This window comes from Stigmatopora nigra, chromosome 18 (assembly GCF_051989575.1).
Source record: "Stigmatopora nigra isolate UIUO_SnigA chromosome 18, RoL_Snig_1.1, whole genome shotgun sequence".
NCBI classification, from domain to species: domain Eukaryota; kingdom Metazoa; phylum Chordata; class Actinopteri; order Syngnathiformes; family Syngnathidae; genus Stigmatopora; species Stigmatopora nigra.
In genome coordinates this window covers 4300777-4321463 of record NC_135525.1, presented here as the reverse complement: position 1 = coordinate 4321463, position 20687 = coordinate 4300777, and the positions used below count along the sequence as shown (strand labels likewise).

Below are 20687 nucleotides of genomic sequence, written 5' to 3'. Positions count from 1 at the left end.
CCCTGGTCTAAGTCAAAGGCTCAGCCAAAGTATGAAATTACTTATATTTTGGAAGACAATGGCATATTTGGTGGTGCAACTTATCGTTGGATGGAATTTCTGGGAGTTACCTGTAGCTTTCTCGCAAATGAGTCCGTGGGCTGTGGCAGTGCAAGGATTAGCCCTGAGACCTGAAACCAGTGGCTCCTCCAGGTAAGCACAGAATCCTGAGTCACTGGGCTCGCCGGGCAGCCAGCGCAGGCTGCTGTTGGTAAACGGCGTGCTGTCCTCCCAGCCCCAGTACGACACATTGATTTTCCGCAGGCCCACCCAGGGCGATAAACGCTGTGGGTACAGCACAAAAGTTAACAAGTCAACCTTTAGCAGTCTTTAAAAACATGCTGTGTTTATCTGAGATATGGAGACAACCATTAAGGTGAAGGTAATCATTTCATGGATGAATTTTCTGCTTGTTTTTCACACTTCGGTTGAAAAGTAAGCGGGAAAATTGCAAGACTGACGGGAATTGGGAGCTGTTTCTGCAAATTTTGCCCACTAAGCAGAACAATTCTGCCTGATAATTTATTGGATAAAAACACAGTATACGCTTTTTTAACTCACTGGTTGGCTACCATTGACATTTAACCAATTTGAACTGGGAAGGCTCATTCAATCATAATGACTAAGATGCCTATTGCCGTTAATTGCACCAAAACATTATAGTTTTATTTATTTAGCTTTACTTGTTTATTTATGAATACAAACAAGGCAAATCATTGAATAACTGAAGTTACCATTTATATACTACTTTAATTTTAATGGAAACTTTTTATTAAAAAAAATAATACATAAAACAGTAACTGAAATTAGATTACTGTATTTTTTTGTAAATTAAATGATTGTCATTAATGGCAGCCAATGTGTTCATCAACTTTTACAAAGTCTTGGAAGTTTGATAGAGACTCGGTCTCGGTTTGTTCATACCTTGTCCCGCTGCTGCAACTTGTTGAGCTGGTCCAGAACAAAGTCCACCTGCTTGGCGGTGGTAAGCGAGGCGATGTTGCCATTGAGATTCTTGCAGTAGTGCTGGGCATTGTCATAGCTCTCGCGGCTGGAGTTGATTCGCAGGCAGGCCTCACCCACTTGACTCCAGCCCTCACTGCACTGATGAGCTGCCACAGCATAAAAAGCAATTATTGGAGGCTATATGACCTAAAATTAAATATCTCAAAGACAATGAGTTATTTACTCTCTACTGTTATAAAGTACTACTGCGTGGGAAGGGGGTTCCCAATCCAAATATACATTGGTAATCTATTTCAGTGAATGGTAGCCAATTATTTAATTAAAGTCATTGGTTGAATTGATTTATAAAGTATGCATAGCACACAGGTGTCAAAGTGATGGCCCGTGGGCCAAATCAGGCCCACGCCATCATTTTGTGCGGCCCGAAAAAGAAAATCATGAGTGCCGACTTTCTGTTTTGATTTTGTTTTGATGTTTCTGATTTTCCCCTTTTAAAATCAATCAATGCAATTTTTAATCCAATTTTCTTCTGTGTTTTTAGTTCAAAAAGCATTTAGTAAAAAAATCAAAAAATAAATATACAATTTTATCTTCCATTTTCCATTTGAAAAAAATATTTTGTCTCCATTTGAAATAAAAAACATAGTATTTCCAATACTAAGAAAAAAAACTCAAATAAACATTGCTTTAGATCTATAAAAAGCTTTTCATCCAGTTCTTTTAATCCAATTTTTAAATAAATAAAAAATCTAGATATTATATCTAAAATGGTCAGGCCCACATTAAATGGCATTCACGTAATGCGGCCCGAGTTTGACACCCTTGACCTAGCAGATCCGATTTGAGTGTGCGTGTATCACCTGGCAAAGCGTGGCACTCGGACTGGTTCTGGTCCCACTGACAGTTGATATTGAGCGTGCAACTCTTGCAGTTAGCCAGCTTGCTGCAAACCTGCTCATTACGCACTGGGCAAGTGGTGAAGTTCCTCACGCCCTGAAGGTGAGATTACTTTATATTAAACTGATGCCTCAATTTGTGAACAGTTAACATGTTTCATGACTGAAAGAGCATGAATGCAAGCCGATACGGCATTCTGCACCCCCCCATCTGTCCACTCACAACACTGCAGTTGCTGGACGCCGCAATGCACTTTTTGTCGTCACACCACTGGCATTCATTCGTGTTGGCGGTGCAGCTGGCGCAGTCCGAGAAGCGGTAGCATCGTTCGTCGACGGTTGCTGAAGACGAGACGGCAAAAAGTTGGCGTTTGCATACAGACGGAAAATGTTCTCTTGTTCTGACCTGCTTTAGGTGGGCAAAAGTGAGCTGGTGTGAGCGTCCCAGCATCCACACCAGCTTCCCAGGGTAGGCAACGACCTCCACTCCAGATGCAGCGCACTCCCGGGCCGGCCCCAGCACAGCTCTCTTCAATAGCGAATGCCTGGCAGCTGGGAGGTCGGTACGCTAGCACGTCATTGAGCAAGACGCCAGAGAAGCCACCAAACACGACCATGGACCTGGTGAGGGCAAAGGATTCAAGTGAGTGGTGCCCATTTGTCGTGGGTAAATTGGACGGCGTTGACTGACCCGTTGCTAACGACGGCTGAGTGTCCGAAGCGGTTGACGTCCCTGTGCAAGTCCGGTTTCGGCAAGATACTCCACTCGTCACAAGCTGAGTGAAAACAACATTTGGTTCATGACCCTCAATATGAGTATAGCTGCCTAACATGAGTATTTTGTTAATCAACTAATTTCCAACTATTTTTGCCATTACTCAACTTATCAGTCAATAGATCATACATCATTTTATTAAAATCAAAATGATCATTAAAGATAATAAACTGCTTTCACCACTACAGAAGCCTGACAATTTGTACTGCTTCATTTTCTTTAAAAGAAAAAATACTTGAAAATAATTGACTTTTTCCTTTTTATTTAACATACTTTTTGAAAATTGAACACATTTTTAAAAAAATATCATTGATAAATATGTACTTCAATTTTTCCATGATTTTTCAAAATTAGAATGGTAGAATGTATATTCTTGTTTTCTTTTTTTAAACGTGAAATACAGAATATTCCTTTTTTTCCCCTATGTATTTTTAATTTAAAATGAACAGTTAAAGAATAAAAATGAGACCATATTTATTGTTGAATTATTGACTGCAAATGACACCAATGGACGGACAATGCAAGAAAGTTAACCAGAGCATACATCCTGTGTTTAGGGTCCTGGCGAGCCTTACCAATGTCGTAGGACAGGAAGTCTGCAGAAAAGCACTTGGCACCATTGCTCAGCGACGTGTCGTTGTGGGTGTTTCCGCCAAAGACCAGTAGCGTACCGCTGAGGAGCACGGCGGAGTGAAGGTAGCGTGGAAATCCACTCTCTCTCAAGATGAACCTGGGCCACATACAATAAATTAATTCCACTACTTTTCAAAATAATTAATTTCAATAGCCCTTAGTACTGTGCGATATGGAAAAAAAAAACCTACTATCACAATTTTTTTACATCACAATATATTACATTTTTATTTATTTGGTAAAATATTTATATAACAATGATGACATCTTTTCCCTTACTGTTTTTTTTGCATTGATATTAAAATGGCATGAATGTTAAACATATGGGTATTAGTTGCAACTTAAAAATATCCAGTGTAAACAAAAGCATTACAGTGGCAAAGTAAAAAATACCTAACAATATCTGGCAAGTGGTTTTGACTTCTAAAATTTCTGTACATTAAATTAACATATCCTTAATAACTAATTAATATTGGACCAAATTGTGTTGTCCAAGTACTATGTGGATTATGTGTTGCTATTTTCATTTGTTTTCTATTGTTATTCACATCCGTTTGTCCCAGGCAATTGGGTAACTATTTATATTTTGAAGCCTTTTCGTGATACAATTATGGGATATAGAAAAGTATAGCAAATTGGGTGTTGTCTGCTGGCAAAACTATGCATTACAGGAAAAACTATAGTCTAACCAAGTTTGATTATGACGATGGTCATGTAAAATGTCAATAGAAAGTTTTATATCATTTTGGCGTTGTATTTTGACATATCGTATAGCACTAACTCCAACAAAAACCTACCATGTCCGCGTCTTGACATCATATCGGTAGAGGTCGTCCACCAGACCGAACTTGTTCGCCAACAGCGCCTTGTAGCCCCCGTGGATGTATACACTGCCGCCGGCTTGGTCGTATGTGCTGGTGTGGCCATAACCGCCCAATGGAACCGCACCTTTGGTTTCAGGCATACTCCACGTGTTGCTCCCTGGCGTAGGCAAAGACACACAGGCTTTTAACTGATTGACAAAGATGCACACCTAATTTGTTGAGACTGGGGGGCTCAAAAGGGACTTCTAGTGCCATCAATAAAAGCCAATGAGTTAACAATGTGTACATTTTTCACAATGGATTTACTCTTCATGTTTTCAAAGTGACACAAAATTATGTTTCCCTATATAAAACAAAAAAATAAAATCTTTAATGTGATGAGTCCAAGTTAAAATGGGGAAAAATATCGTAAAATATATATCATATATTAACAATAAATGTAACATGTAATGTTAAAATACCAGCACTTTAACTTACAAGGTGATAATGTTGCTGTTAAACTGAAAAACAACATGAAAAGGCGAAATTTCCATCATGCTTAAATCATCAAGAATAAAAGTATGGTAATTTGACGCCTAAAGTGCGCACTGACTGAAAGGGCACCGTCTCGGTTGCGGGTCCAATTTCTGTTTTTTCATGACTAAGGCAGTATGGGATTCAGAACAGTTTGGGTGATGCATTAGTGGTAAAATAGTTATGCAGATTTCTCAAATCGGCAAAAAATATATTTAAAAACTATGCTGTCAGACTAATAATAGAAAATGGACTAACATTTGTTTGACTTACTCAGATTATACTCCTGTACATGGCTGACGTAGCTGTAGACGGGCGAGTAACCGAAGATGACGAGCATGACTGCCTGGCCCTCTTCCAGGACCACGCAGTGTGCTGTGTGGCCCTCCACCGCATAGACCGGCGCGCTCGGGGCCGGGTTCCGTCGCTGCCACGTCCTGGCCGGAATGTTGAATACCCATAGCTCATCTGTCACGTTCCCCCGGCCAGACTCCAACTTGCCACCGAACATGTAGATGTCGTCCTGAGCGCCCAGAGAGACACTTTAGGTGACACCGGGCTGAGGTTTCACCGTGACTGTGTGAGTGTTACCTGGTAAGCCGCCAGCGAGTGGCTGTATCTGGGTGAGGGGCCGCCGTTGACAGGCACCGTATTCCAAGTGCCGCTTTCCAGATTGTAGCTGCCGAGAAACACCAACATCGCTATTAACCACTAGAACTGCCAGGACTCATCTACCAACCGGGACTGGCAATGTCAAAACAGTCCAAATTCTTCCTTTTTATCTTCTGAATGCATTGGCTGCTATTAAATAAAAATAAATACAAAATGTATGATAAAAAATAATATGTTTTCTCCAATTTAAGCAATATAAACAGTAAATAACATGTTCTGTAGATCCTTTCTCCCATCAGCTGTAAAGCTCTTTAACAAAAGAAATGGCTGAATGTTAAGACCAACTCTATTTGTACATGTTCATCTATGTGTATGTATATATAGTTATAGATTTGTATGTGTATATTTCTATATTTGTATGTGTATATTTCTATATTTGTATGTGTATATTTCTATATTTGTATGTGTATATTTATATAATTGTATGAGTATATTTATATATTTGTATGTGTATATTTATGTATTTGTATGTTTATATTTATATTTGTGTGTGTATTTGTATGTGTATTTATATATATATATATATATACATATATATATATATATATATATATATATATGTATATATATATATATATATATATATATATATATATATATATATATATATATATATATATATATATATATATATATATATATATATATATATATATATATACATATATATATATATATATATATATATATATATATAAATGGTTGAATGTTAAGACCAACCGTATATGTATTATATATGTAAGTGTATGTTTATTTATTAACTTATTTATTACCTTTTTTTTCTGTCGCAAATGTATTTTCCTGTGTCAATATTCTCACCATCTTGCTACTGTGACAGTGAATTTTCCCGAATACAGGATGAATAAAGTTATCTAATCTAATCCCATCCAATACACCATGACAAGAATAAACAGTGACTATGAAATGATCCTTTGTGGCAAGCCTAGCAATGTAGTCTAACAAAGTGGTGCGCAAGCTCCACTCCGGGGGGGCACTTGGTACCATGTTGGATGAGAAATAATTATTTCTGCCTTCAACCCGACCCACACGATATGTCGGTGACGCTCAAGTATGGAGATCAGGAGCCTATGGTGTGCTACACCCCATGTTTGCTAAATCAGAAAGACAGTTTTCATCCCGTCATAATTAAAACGCACCTAGTGCAGCAGGAACCCTGCCTCTCAATGATGCTGCAGGTATGCATTCATTCACTGCGCATACTTTCTTCATACAAAAAAATTGGTAGCATGCTGTGAGTATGTTTCCTTTTCATAGGAGCACCAACAGCGCTTTGCAAGCGAAGAACAGGGTCTCAGGAGCCATCGTCACACTGTTCGGATGACGCAATGCCAATGGTGCCATGTGTGCACCGGGCATAAAGGCCTTTTCAGATGAGCGACAGCAGTGTACAGCCTGCCACACCATTCATTGTTTACACGGGAGGGTCTGTTCCATAAATGTGCTTTCTTACGGTTTCCCACGTTTTGTGACACACGAAAAGTGTCTGTCGCACCTCCACATTCTCCCCAAGCTGTTTTCACAGCTGTTATCTAGTCACACTTCTCCTTGAAATAAAAGTCGCAGCTTTCTTGTACAACAATGAAAAATAAATGCATTAGCTCTAGGCACTTAATCTCTTGCACAAGACAACGTTATTATATCCTCTGAAACAGGTCTGCAGTGATAAAAGAGTCGAAGACCAATGGTCTAATAGAGGCAAGCATTTGGTTACTTACTTGAGGATCATCTGGAAGGAGGTGACATTGAAGGTGTAGCCGCCCACGACCCACATGACCTTGTCCTGCACCAAAGCCCGGTGGGAGGCCCGTCCCAGCGAGGCGCCGAACGGTTTCACAGCGGGCAGCGCCCAAAATGCCTCAGCGGACGGGACGCGGAGGGAACAGTCGGGGCCTTGCCAGCTGTCGTTGCAAACGCACAGCTTCTCGCCTGTCAAGTCACAGTAGCCGCGGTCGGGACTGCCGCAATTGTTGCGGCAGTATGGGATGTGGCAGGCCTCCCCCTTCCAGTATTTGTCGCATTCGCAGTACACGCGGCTGGCCGCCGAGTTGCCCGGCGTGCACTTGCCATGGCCAGAGCAATTGTTGGGGCACGAGTTTATCCTGGGGAATTGCAAAAAAAACAAAAATGAGATTAGGGGTACAGACTCTGTTCTGTTGTTGAGAAATAGACGTGTACTTACGAGTAGAATATTTCAAATCCTGTCAAGTTGTAGGCAGCATCACTGAAAAAGTGTAGGAGTGCATAGCCTGATGTGGTCTCCACCTCAGGGACTGTCTCGTTCCCCCGCGACTGAGGTACGATCAACCCACTGTCAACAAACAACAGAAGAAGTTTAAAATGTTTTTCATTTACTACAGTCGAAATTAATTCATTGACAAAGCAATCAATTATCGCCAGACCTATTTGATAGTCGGTTAAGCTTTGGTTAATCTTTGGACATTGTTGACCGCAGTACAGTCCAAATCCTTCTTGTTTAGCTCCTTGACTTTAAAAGTCATTGACACTTGTAGCATTGAGTGATCTTGTTTCCCTGCCATTGATGGCAATAGACGTCCAATCCATTTGGACTGGGACGGACGAACGAACATTGGTTCATTTGGCCACCACATTCAATAAAATTTAGAGCTGTCAATAGATATATATATAGATATATATATATATAGATATAGATATGTATGTGTGTGTGTGTATATATGTGTGTATATATATATATATATATATATATATATATATATATATATATATATATATATATATATATATATATATATATATATATATATATATATATGTATGTATGTGTGTGTATATATATATACACATATATATATACATATTATATATATATATATATATATATATATATATATATATATATATATATATACATATATATATATATATACATATATACATATATACATATATATATATATATATATATATATATATATATATATATATATATATATATATATATATATATATATATATATATATATATATATATATATACATATTATATATATATATATATATATATATATATATATATACATATTATATATATATATATATATATATATATATATATATATATATATATATATATATATATATATATATATATATATATATATATATATATATATAAACACATACATATACATATGCATATACATATACATGTACATATATATACATACTCATACGCATACACACATGATCATGTTGGGGTTTTTTGCCAATCCTTACCTAAAAACGGCGACCAGCGGAGCGTACACAGAGTCTCCATCGTAAACGTACATGTGGTCCCAGCTGCACTCTGTGGCAAAGTGGTTAAAACGCAAACGAAGTACGGCGTTTGGGCTGAAAGAGGAAAATGATGAATATATTTAGAGGATTTCCAGTCATGATTGCAACAATATCCCATCTAAAGCCGAGTTACTCACTAGCCCTCGATAAGCCAGGTGCACTTTGTTTTGTATTTGTAATTGACAGGACCGTCCGTCAGGAATCCCGTAGGCTCGCTCAACCTAAAAAGAAAACTCATTAGTCACTTCAGTACTAATGGCGATAGACGCCAATTAGGGCTCGGCGATCTGGCCCCCCAAAAATATAAACCTGCGTGGGTTTTCTCCCACATCCAAAAACATGCATGGCTGTTTGGACACTCAAATTTGCACTTAGGTAAGGGTGTGAGTGTGCATGGTTGCCTGTCTCTTCATGCCCTGTGATTGGCTGGCCACAAATTCAGGGTGTCCCCCACCTCTGGCCCTAAGTCGGCAGGGATAATTTCCAGCACCCCCCACGACCTTAGTCAGGATAAAGGGTAAAGTTCATAAAATGAGATGAGAGAGATGATATTCAGTAATACCTCAATTATTGTGGTTAATATGGACCAGACATGGTATTCTCCTATTTAAAAATAAAAATATATTATTTTTTTCTTCAGGGCTGAGTTCTAGTAGCAAGACTGGCTTCTGGTTAAAAGGGGTTTCGGCCTGGATTTTTGCATGTATACGAACTTTAAATTTTAAAAAAATATTTATTTTCTTCATTGTGGAGTCCTAGTAGCAAGCGGAAGACAGGGGACTTGCTTCCGCTTGCACGTTTCAGCGTGTATTTTCACATTGTCATGAACTTAAAAGAAAAAGACAATGTAGTGAAGTCACGAAAGTTGAAGCGCGAAATGGCGAGGTATTACTGCATTCATTTTAATGTTACTCTTCCATAACATTAGCAATTGATTTCGCAATTTTGCGACTTTATCAAGACCCCCCTCTGACCACATATTCTTTGTATGGCAATAATACTCCGTCATACTCCAGGGATCAGATATGTAATGACATATAAAACAATTCAATGTTATTTTGTGTAAAAAAATGGACTTACTTGAACCTGCCCTGGCAATGCTGGCACTGGTCGCCCACCCATCCCGGCTCACACACGCACGATCCGTTGAGACATTTCCCTGACAGGCACGACTTGTCGCAGGTTTTAGGGGGTGATGCTTGGGTCAACACAACCATGTGGATCAGAACCCAAACAGCAATCCAAATTCTGCCAGATTGGACTTTTGCCGAGCATCTCCCAAAGGGTTCCATTTTTTAACAATCGTCCCAAAACACTGAGAAGAAATTGTGACTTCGGGATCGAATAGCTTTAAGTGGGACTGCAAAAATTGTACATACTGAAATTGTTTCTTTTAAGAGAAAGAGTCGGATGAAGCTGGTTTAAAGAGGGACTTATCCAAGAGTTAGCGCATCATCTGTTAGCCCGTTTAGCTTCTCCGTAACGTTCCGGCAGCATTGCTTCATGACCGATTTTCACAAAGCAGCCATTTTTAACGCATCAACAAGCCTCCAATACACGAGGAGTCCTTCCACAAACCGCGGATCCTGAGCAAGACGTCGTCCAAGAGTAAACAAAGGCTCGGATCCAGCGAGAGGGCTGCGGCCGGCAACATGGATCTGGAGCTCCGGGACGGAGGAGGCTGGACTCTCGCCGACTGGCCGCGGGTGCACGGAGCTCCCGGAGCGAGGGCACTCAGGGGCCGCTTCTGCAGGCGCTTAGCCTTTAAGAAAATCGACTTGACCTCCGGAGTGACTCATTTTCTTGTTAATTAAGTGAGCGAAGATCGAAACTGGAGTTGATTTCTTCCAAACATAACAAGAATCGGCAGCTTTTGCGAGCCAGTAAGCTCCTCAGGTTGAGAAAACTAAACAAGAGATGCGCATGCGCAATGGACAACGACTACCATTTAAAGGGAGAGTGTGATTTTGTGCAAGGTGCCAGGCTTTTTACAATTAAAAATTACGTATTATAACATATATTTGCGTTGAGTATGTGTTTTTATGTTTATATTTTGAGTGGAGACTTTAATTAAACCTTAACAAGGCAAATTATAACTTTTTTCATTCCAATCAGATTCTTGTTCCGCGCATGCGATATATGTCCTTAATACTCTATTTTACCAACAGAGGGCAGTGTGAAATAAAGTTTTAAATCACAAACAAGCTAAATTATGAAACTTTTTTTCGTTTAGGCAACACTTTACAGCATTTTCCATAAGAAATATATCACATAGCAGTGAATAATCATGGTACAGTGATTGCTGCCAGACTGTCTGCAGTCAAAAAATAGGGCGTCTATCCCGTCAATGGCAATGGCAGGACCATAACAGCCAAGACAAACTGATTCAAAGACATATTTGTTTGTTTGTTGTTGTTATTTATGCACTTCCCTACTTATTAATGTTGTAACTAATTATTATGTTGACTACTTATTATATTGACTACTTATTATGTTGACTACTTATTATGTTGATTACTTATTTGTTTATTATTTATGACATATGTATTGATTATTAATTTGTCTGTTTGTTTGTTGTTGTTATTAGTGCACTTTGTGGTGAAGCTTTCTAATTATACGAGCATAATGACAATAAAAGCATTAAATTTAATTTTCTGAGCAACAAAATGGTTTCCCTATAAGTGAAAAATAGCCACTATTTTCCCACGCTTTGAGCACCCCACCCAACTTCTCAGCAGGGTTTATAAGAGAAATATTATTATTCTGTATGTCTTCTCCCCTTTGCAAGGTGTTAGTGGACTTTGTTGATGCGGCCGTTCCCCAAACATGTGGAAATCAGCCAAAAGAGACACTGCCTGTGCTTTTCTTTGGAAATTCCCAGACGAAAAGTCAGCGGAGGCACCACATTTGATGAAAATACCCAAATGAAAGGCAGGGGAGAGGAGAGAGGGGGGTCTCTTTTTTTCAACGTACCAACTTGGCCGAAGACCAAGAATCAACGAGGATTCAGTGACCTCTGAGCTGTGATTCACCAATGAGGAATGCTCTTTATGTTCCAATGGCCAATGGGAAAAAAAGACCCAATGTGGTGCACCTTTTCACTCCCAATGTTAAAAAAAAAATTGAATCCAGCTCTAAACGCTTGCTGCAATCCAGGAATTCCCCTCACCGGATTATTAACTACACACATTGTCTGCCACAGACGGAGAGTGTGGAGGGCTCAGACGAGACCACCCTCCGCCCGGCTTAAGTACACATTATTTTGCCATGAGTCGGCTCATCGGTTTATATATCAATCATTTTATTCGTTCCTCTATTACTCCGGGCTTGACTTTTTAGATGATGAATTTGAAGCAAAAACTAAGTGCTGGGAAAAGTTGCCTATAAGCAGCACTGTTAACTACAAGCATGGCAAAGTGAGTTTGATGACTAAAATCAGAGAATATTTATCTTTTGTGTTGCTTTTTGTATTAATTAAATGTATACGTATTTTTTAACGTACGATGCTTTTTAAAAAGTAAATATGTTGTTCATTCAATTGAATATTGAATAATATTAAAACAAATACAAAATCTCATCTCATTTTCTGAACCGCTTTATCCTCATTAGGGTCACGGGGGGGGGTGCTTGAGCCTATCTCAGATGACTCTGGGGCAGAGGCGGGGGACACCCTGAATTGGTGGTCAGCCAATCGCAGGGCATGCTCACACGCATACCTAAGGGTAATGTCTTGGGGGGTGCTGGAGCTTAACACAGCTGACTGGCTTTTACGTGTTCTACCGGGCCTATAGGGTACTTGGACGTTTGGTCGAAAGACGTTTGGTCTCCGGACGTTTGGTCGAAAGACGTTTGGTCTCCGGACGTTTGGTCTCCGGACGTTTGGTCCCCGGACGTTTGCTCCCCGTACGTTTGCTCCCCGGACATTTGATCCCTGGATGTTTGGTCCCTGGATGTTCTACCAAACGTCCGTTCGACCAAGCATCCGGGGACCAAACGTCTTTCAATGAAACGTCTGGTCACGGGCCTGAGTGGGTTTTCTGTGGGTAGTCCGGTTTCCTCTCACATTCCAACGAAATGCATGGTAGGCTGATTGTACACTCTAAATTGCCCCTATGTATGAATGTGAGCATGAATGGTTGTTTGTCTCCCTGTGCCTTGCGATTGGCTGGAGACCAATTGAAGGTGACCCTCGCTTCAGACCCTAGTGAGGATGAACGGTTCAGAAAATGAGATGATGAGATATAGATTGTACTCATACCCACAGTTTAGTTATCTCTTGGTACAGTTTTTTTTTTCAATTTTCTCATGAGACAAACTTGGACTTGGACACTAAAGGGGAGTTTCCGGGTGCTTTTGGTGTGTGTTGATGCTACAGGCTGTGAAGAGGAGGAGGAGGAAGCGGTGAGGGATGTGGTGTGGGGCGCAGTGGCCAGCGCACACGGCACGAGAGGACGTGTCGTGCGGGCTGCCGCTTTGCCGAGCCGCTGCCGTCTTTTTCTGGGGGACGTCAGACGGACATCCGTCTCTCTTATCCACAGACTTTTTGGGGACGCTCGGCTTATACGAGTGGAGCGGGACGCTTCGGGAAAAGAGGGGATGGACAAGCACAAAGGTTGGTGGTTTTCAACACCTTAGAGCTAAAATGTGTTAAATTGTCAACAACAACAAATGTTTAATTCACTGGTTTATATTGACGGGGAGAGACGTCCAAATCTCAGCGAGTTTTGCTTTGCTTATTCTGTTCCCATGCAGCAGCGAAAACCTGATATAAAGATAGAGTAGTTGGTAGATAAAAAACTGTGTTTTCATATGACAGTATTATCATTAAGTTAGAAATGTTGTTTGTGATAAAAAAAACATTAAAACATCTATTACTAAGTTTCTAAAAATGCTAATTGTTAGCACTTTAATTGTGTTTTCTGGTTCGTAGTATCAAAAAGCTATCAGTGTTTTTTCACATGCAATTAAAGTCAATCATATTTTCAAATTAAACCAAAAAAATGGCTCATCTTGCATGAATATATAACATTATTGTTATGGATAGGTATTCACTGATGAATGGCCGATTAAAAAATTGCAGTGGAAGAATTTTACGTGCAAAGAGAAAGTCAAAATTAGGGAAAGTTCACAATAAAATAAACAAGGAAGATTTGATTGACTTTATTTTACCGCGCAAAATCATACCTTGGGTAAGCCATGTTTTTTTTTTACATCTGTAGATTAATTATAAAAAATCGCCGAAAAGTCTTTCAGCTTTTTTGTAATGTCCTTTATTTTCATGAAAATGTAATCTATTCTGGCAAATGCTTATTTTTAAATTGTGCTTGATTGAGCACATTTCAACTGGTTGGTAAGGGAACTTTTTTCACTCTCCCTAAAGTTGTTTGCACTGTGGCCACCGATCAATTCCAATAGCGCTAACATTGTTCTCAAAGCATTCCACACATTCCTACAGTTATTATTTAGGATGAGCAAGGCCGCTGCCGCTTTTCACACTGCGTTTGGCTTCCTGGTTGACCGGGTTGCATAAACGAAATGGTCGAAACTTTTCAGTCTTTTTCCTTTTTTGCTTATTACTTGTGTTGAACAATGTCCAGCTGTCAAAGTGGGGGCAGGACACTTTGAAAGAAACAAGTGTTGACTCCCACTTGCTGTGTTTCAATGGAGCACTGTTGCATGATGACCATTTCATTCGTTTTTTTTTCATGTCTTTCATGTCATTTCATTCATGGGGGCGCTTAAGCCCACTCGGGGAATTTGTGAGGAGCATTCATGGGCGCCTCATCTCATTGGCTACCATTAACAGCAATGGATGTCTAATCCATTCACTTAAATAATAATAATACAGTCGAACCTCGATTCACAAAAGTAATTGGTTCCAGAACTTGTTTCGTAACTTGGATTTTTCGTAAGAAGAGCAGTACTTTATATGTAAATTATCGAAGTCGTTCCACAATCCCATCAAAAAATACTAACTAATCCTTTTTAAAACTGATCGCATTGCCCCAAATTTTGTATGAAAAATGTTAGAAACACAAAAAAGGAGAGAGAATGATTTATTGATGTATTAAAATGAATAACAAGTATGCAAAAGCATTTTATATTTGTTCGGAAGTATAAAAAAATAAATATATAATATATATAATGTATATCACATGTGTCTAAGTGGTGGCCCGGGGGCTGAATCAGGCCCACCGCATCATTTTGTTTGGCCTGAGAAAGTAAATCATGAGTGCCAACTTTCTGTTTTAGGATCAAATTAAAATGAAGAGTATAGATGTATATTAAATTTCTTGATTTTCCCCCTTTTAACTCAATAATTGTCATTTTTTAATCCATTTTTTCCTTTGTTTTTAGTTCAAAAATCATTTTGTAAAATTTAAATATATATATATATATAAAAGCTAAAATAAACATTGTTTTAGATCTATAAAAAACGGAATATTCAGGGCTTTTAATCCAGTTTTTTTAATCCATTTATAAAAAGTAAAAAAAATAAAGACATCTAAATATTATATCTAAAATGGTCCGGCCCACGTGAAATCAAGTTGATGTTAAAAGCGGCCCGCGAACCAACCCGAGTCTGACACCCTTGATGTATATATATTAACACAGTTCTCTGTTTGTAATCTATTTTAAATAATAGTATAACCATGTTATTTAGTGCATTGTGGGATCACAACAATAGACCTACAATTCATTTAAACTGGACATAAATGCTTCTGTTTTATTGGCGTAACGACAAATGTATTTGGGATGGCAGATGGCGAATGAAAATTAACAACACATTTTAAAATATCGATATTATTAGATTTTTTATTTTAAATTTCTTACCATTAAAAAAAATATATCACAGAATATTTACTATTAACTCATTGGCTAACATTGATCGCTGTCAGCCCCTCAATATTCAAATGGATTGGCCATCTATTGCCCCCTTTGGCATTGAATGGTGTTCTTTCAGTGACAGCCATCCCAGTACAAATTAATTCAAAAACAAATATAATTGCGAATGACAGTGAATGAATTAAAATTGACAAATGAAGACATACTTTTACTGTGTCTGTATTCTCACCCTCTTGCTACTGTGACAGTGAAATTTCCCGAATACACGATGAATAAAGTTATCTAATCTAATCTAATCTAACATACGACTTTAACCAAGTTACAAGAGTTCATTTTAAGGCCAGAAAAACAAAAGTTCACTTCGAGTGTCGTGATGGAAAAAAAAATAAAATCAAAGACGAGTAGCAGAGGATGCTGAAGGGGTTTTGACAAAAGCGACAGGTGGGGGAACCCGGAAAACATTCCAAGATGGGGCTCGGGGTACTGAAATGACAAGGCCAGGCATTGTTTGGAACGGCAGACCGAGAGCAGACAGTTTCGGTGCAGGAGAGAAGAAAGGAGAGTTCATCATCCCACTCGTCAACTCTCTCACAATCTTTTTTTTTCTTCAAATTCTTCTTCTGGGAGTTGCTGGCAGAGGTCGCCTGTTCTTGTGAATGGTAAAGGGGCTTTTTAAGGGGATTCAAAAATAAAAGCACACATTTATATTTGCATTTTTAGGTTATTTCTACACCAGAGCAGATAAGTACTGAAACAAATACAGTGGTACCTCGAGATACGAGCTTAATTCGTTCCGGCACTGAGCTCGTATGTCGATTTATTCGTAACTCAAATGGATGCTTCCCATAGAAATGAACTAAAAAGAAATTAATTCGTTCCAACCCTCTGAAAAAAAACACCAAAAATAGGATATTGGATTGGAAAAACATTTTTATTTGTTCTAATTTGCCATCTATTAACAAAGTAACAAATAACTAGTGGTTTAATAGGACTTAAATGTGTTTAATAGTACTAAAATTAGACAGATTTTGCGGAGAGGAGTAAGAGGGACAGAGAGGGGGGGGACTTTTTGCATGCTCATAACATAACAAATTTAAATAAAATTGAATTACGATGCAGACACACTCAGAAATGAGTATAATGTAACCTTACACTAAACGTAATTCTTTCCCTTTGTAAATAACAATGACGGCAACGTACTCGTAACAAACAAATTTAAATGAACTTGGATTACGATGTAGACATACTCAAAAGTAAATTGAATCTAACCTAACACTAAACTTAATTCTATTTTTTTTTAAATTTTGATACCTTTCTTCTATTGGGTTGGCTCTATTTGCCTCGCCTCCACCCTGACTTTCAGATGCAACCTATCGAGGATTGTTTGCTTTTGTCTTCCCTTCAAAATATTCCCAAAATGATGCACACATGTCCTCACAATAGGATAATGCACGACCACTTGACCGTGAAGTAGTACTTCTCTAGTATTAGCGAACAAGCCTCGCCATTCGCACTGACTGGCGGGAAAAAAACAGATAAAAATGCAGCGCTCCGCCCACTGCTCGTAGAAATATTACACGAGGGAGATGCGAAAAGAGAGACAGTGCCCATGATGTTCTTATGAGCAGCCTCTCACATCCGCTGTCTGCTCGTATATCAAAATTTGTCTCGTATCTCAAGAGAAATATTTGCCCGAAATTGTACTCATATCTCAAATTGCTCATGTGTCGAGTTACTACTGTAGTTGTTCAGCCAATACCAGTGTCAACCACTTTAAACTACCTTTTCTGATGATTTTTTTTAAACATGGCAAATACCCATTAAATCTAAGAATTTCTGGATCTGCCCTTAAGTGTAGACAAGGCCTCCTGTTGGCTCATCATGACCTGTAAAAAGTCAGTGGAGTCATTCTAGTTTAAAATCACAAGAAGAATTTCAATAAAATGGCCATCATTTGGCAACTATAGGATTGTAAATAATGGAGATGAACGGTACTGATCTACTTAGCTTCTTATTTTATTTGTGGATACTATTGTGAACATCTGTAGTCAGTTACTTTAGGTAATAACAACAACTCTTCATCCATCCACATGAAAAAAAAATCTTGTTTCCTTTCCAGAGTCATTGTTAATGGTGTGTTTCTTCACCACGTCGTTGTAAGAAATAAGCTTCTATAATTTTGGGAAATTCTTGCCGATGGATGAGCTTTCGGTTCAGAGGTAAAATAATCATAATAACAATAATAATTGGACATAGGCTTTGTCGTCATCATCAACAACAAAAGCCTAATTGTCATCATACCTAGAAACTGAGTATGACGAAATTGCTAGTGCCTCTCCATAAGGTGCGTTTTCTCGGCAAAAGACCCAAATAAGTCATAATTTTGGACTCGTAATTTGGCATTTTGCCGTTATGGATACATTGCATCACCCCCGAGTGGATAACTTACCTCTCACTGTCTTTCACTTACCTTCAATCAGCCAGTAGGAGGCAGATCACCGCCCAATTTCTTTTCATATAACCTCACCCTGAAGTTATTACACAGAAGGGATTGTGTGTTGTGTTACCGCAAGTTTAGAGTCCTGATGGACGTGGGGAAAAAAAAAATGCTGGTAATGCCACGACATCTAACGCAGGCTCTACAGAGGTCAGTTTCACATTTTAAAATCCAAAGGTGATGATTATGCTCTTGGTATTTCCATCCGTTCATTTGGGAATGATGATTTTGAGTGTTTTGAGGTCCAAAAGAAATAGAGAAAAAACGCCTAGAGTTTGTAAACTGTGATTGTGGATGCATTCATAACTCGACTTAAACTAAAACCAACACAGGATTGTGAATGCAAATTTATTTTTCCAACAAGTTGTGGTCCAAGTTTAGTGAGGACACATAAAAGCGTATCAAGGCCTCATGAGGGGCGCGGGAAATTCGGAAGCCAGCGTAGCCTATAAAAAGATGAAAAGAAGAACGGCATTGGCGCTACCTGGAAGCGAGTGAACGGGGGCCTCCCGTAGAACCCCCGTGGATGCACTCCCGTGACTTTACTGGCCATAGAAGACCCTCCAACATGTGCTTTTTCTTTTGAAGGACTTTACAGGAGAAGAGCGAGGTTCATGGTTGTTCCCGCTGGCGAGTGAATAACGAGTACGCAAAGTAGATTTTTTTTAGGAGTGCCACATTGCTTGTTAGTTTTTATATGCTGGTGGCTACTTCCAATTTCAATGGCTTTTGACTAATTGGCTGCCATTCAAAGTGCTATATTTGTTCATTAACCAGTCAAAATGGATTGCACGTTTCGTGCTATAAATTCAATATTTCTATTATTTGCTCATGTTTAATGATTTGGATGGGATTGTATCATAATCACTGGGTCCTTGTTGCAGATGTTTTTTTGACAGATAAACAGTTGTTCCGGGCCATTCTGATGCAGAAGTACTTTACTATTTTTATTATTATTATTATGCTTTTCAGGTTTTACTTCCAAAGTGATCAATGTTATACATTCTAGCACCGTTGCTTTTAAAAGAGGAGTAAGAGACAAAAAACATTTATTGAAACAAAATAACCAGAACAGAAATTAGCAAAATGTTGGCATATGACTTTTGTGACAAAATATCGTCGAAAAAGGTTTCGGTCGTTTTGAAAATTTAGATTAGATTCTTATTAGATAACTTTATTCATCCCGTATTTGGGAAATTTCATTGTCACAGTAGCAAAGTAGGACGAGAATACAGACACAGGAAAATACATTTTAGACATAAATGAATAGTGACAAGTACTAAATTTTTCTAAGTAGATGGATGTCCCTCATGTTGATAATTTTCTTTTGCTAACTAAAATGAAGATTCAACGTATTGTTTGACTTCCCACAGAAGACCAGACAGTTTTCCGAACCAGACCAGTGCAAACGAGACTCGTGAAAACTTCAGATTAATGACAAGATTCAAACCTGATTACTAGAATTGTCGGTCTTGTAAACTATCAACACAGTGGTACAAAATACACATTTAATGCCAGTGTCTCGTTTCCATTCCGTTTTGTATTCCCACTTCCTTTTTTGGACTTTCATTCTTTTCAGACACTCGATGATGACACTTCTGAAAACCAAACCATTTGCAAGCAACTATATTACTTACTTTGTACAAATGAATGAAAATTGTTAAATCTGTAAAATCTGACATTAACAATGAAAATTGAAAAAGACTTTGCATAAAAACTAATTCTTAATTTTAGTACTGAATGCAACCAAAAATATTTCCACTATTTAAATATTCCTCGCAATTCAATCAAAATAGACTTGAGATTTTGATCATTTTGAATTTTTTTGTTGTTGTTTAATGGCCAAATCATTTGATGGAAAGTCAAAGTGAAAAACATTGTCAAAAGGTGAAAGGGAATTTAAAAAAAAGGAGAGTCAGCGTGGCAAGTCCAGATGTGCAAGTCGCATAAGTGTGTTTCTATTTTGCACATCTGCCACTGCACCACATCCCAAAATACGAGATAGCGAGCCAGTAAGGGCGGGAGTGAGGATGATTCATCCCAAGAGGACATTTTAAAATTGTCCGAAATGTGACTTCTAGTTGAAGAGCTTTTTCTCCCAAACATCTTGCCTGTCGGTCGACTTTATTGCATCACCGCAATGACGTGAACCCAACCGACTCCCTTTTTATTTTTTACTTTAAACTCTTCTATAAGTTGACAAACCGCAACAGAATTGCTGCAGTGAGAAAGTGGTTTTATTTAAAGAAAAAAACAACTGTGAAATAACGCACAAGCCTTTTGGCTGCTGTTGATGGTGATAAAATTTGAATTCTTTGAAAGTGGGAGGGCTGGCAACAAATCATTGAATATTCATTTGCTGCCAACTCTTGCAGATTCAATGGATTGGACGTCTGCTAGTGACAACCTCATTTTAATTCATGTCAAATGTATTGAGTTATTTATTTATTTTATTTTAAGAAAGCACAAAAAAGGGGCGTATAATGTTTCTGCCAATGAATGATGTATAAAGCCCTATTTTTGTATTGTTAGATTTTTCCCCAACTTTTAAAGCCCTTTTTTTGTTTTGTTAGATTTTTTACCAACTTTAAAAGCCCTGTTTTTGTTTTGTTCGATTTTTTTCCCAACTTTTAAAGCCCAGCTTTTTTTGGTAGATTTTTTTCCCATCTTTTAAAGCCCTGTTTTTATTT

The 20687-nt window shown here is 38.3% G+C and overlaps 2 protein-coding genes across 2 annotated transcripts in view; one reads left to right on the top strand and one right to left on the bottom strand.

Annotated features, from left to right (window-relative positions):
• Positions 1-10585, bottom strand: part of atrnl1b (attractin-like 1b) — a 48224-nt gene extending 37639 nt beyond the window's left edge. Inside the window, exons 1-15 of the mRNA XM_077739030.1 lie at positions 9735-10585; positions 8792-8875; positions 8595-8708; positions 7519-7647; positions 7055-7438; positions 5238-5325; positions 4920-5169; positions 4107-4290; positions 3252-3406; positions 2593-2677; positions 2308-2522; positions 2125-2243; positions 1866-1998; positions 964-1151; positions 111-324 (exon numbers count right to left, since the gene is read on the bottom strand). Of these exons, the coding sequence (XP_077595156.1) occupies positions 111-324; positions 964-1151; positions 1866-1998; positions 2125-2243; positions 2308-2522; positions 2593-2677; positions 3252-3406; positions 4107-4290; positions 4920-5169; positions 5238-5325; positions 7055-7438; positions 7519-7647; positions 8595-8708; positions 8792-8875; positions 9735-9946 (2554 nt within the window). The 5' untranslated portion in view covers positions 9947-10585. The remainder of the gene's footprint in view (positions 1-110; positions 325-963; positions 1152-1865; positions 1999-2124; positions 2244-2307; positions 2523-2592; positions 2678-3251; positions 3407-4106; positions 4291-4919; positions 5170-5237; positions 5326-7054; positions 7439-7518; positions 7648-8594; positions 8709-8791; positions 8876-9734) is intronic.
• Positions 10586-13065: 2480 nt separating this feature from the next.
• afap1l2 (actin filament associated protein 1-like 2) overlaps positions 13066-20687 on the top strand; it is a 26348-nt gene continuing 18726 nt past the window's right edge. Inside the window, exon 1 of the mRNA XM_077739495.1 lies at positions 13066-13266. Within this exon, the coding sequence (XP_077595621.1) occupies positions 13251-13266 (16 nt within the window). The 5' untranslated portion in view covers positions 13066-13250. The remainder of the gene's footprint in view (positions 13267-20687) is intronic.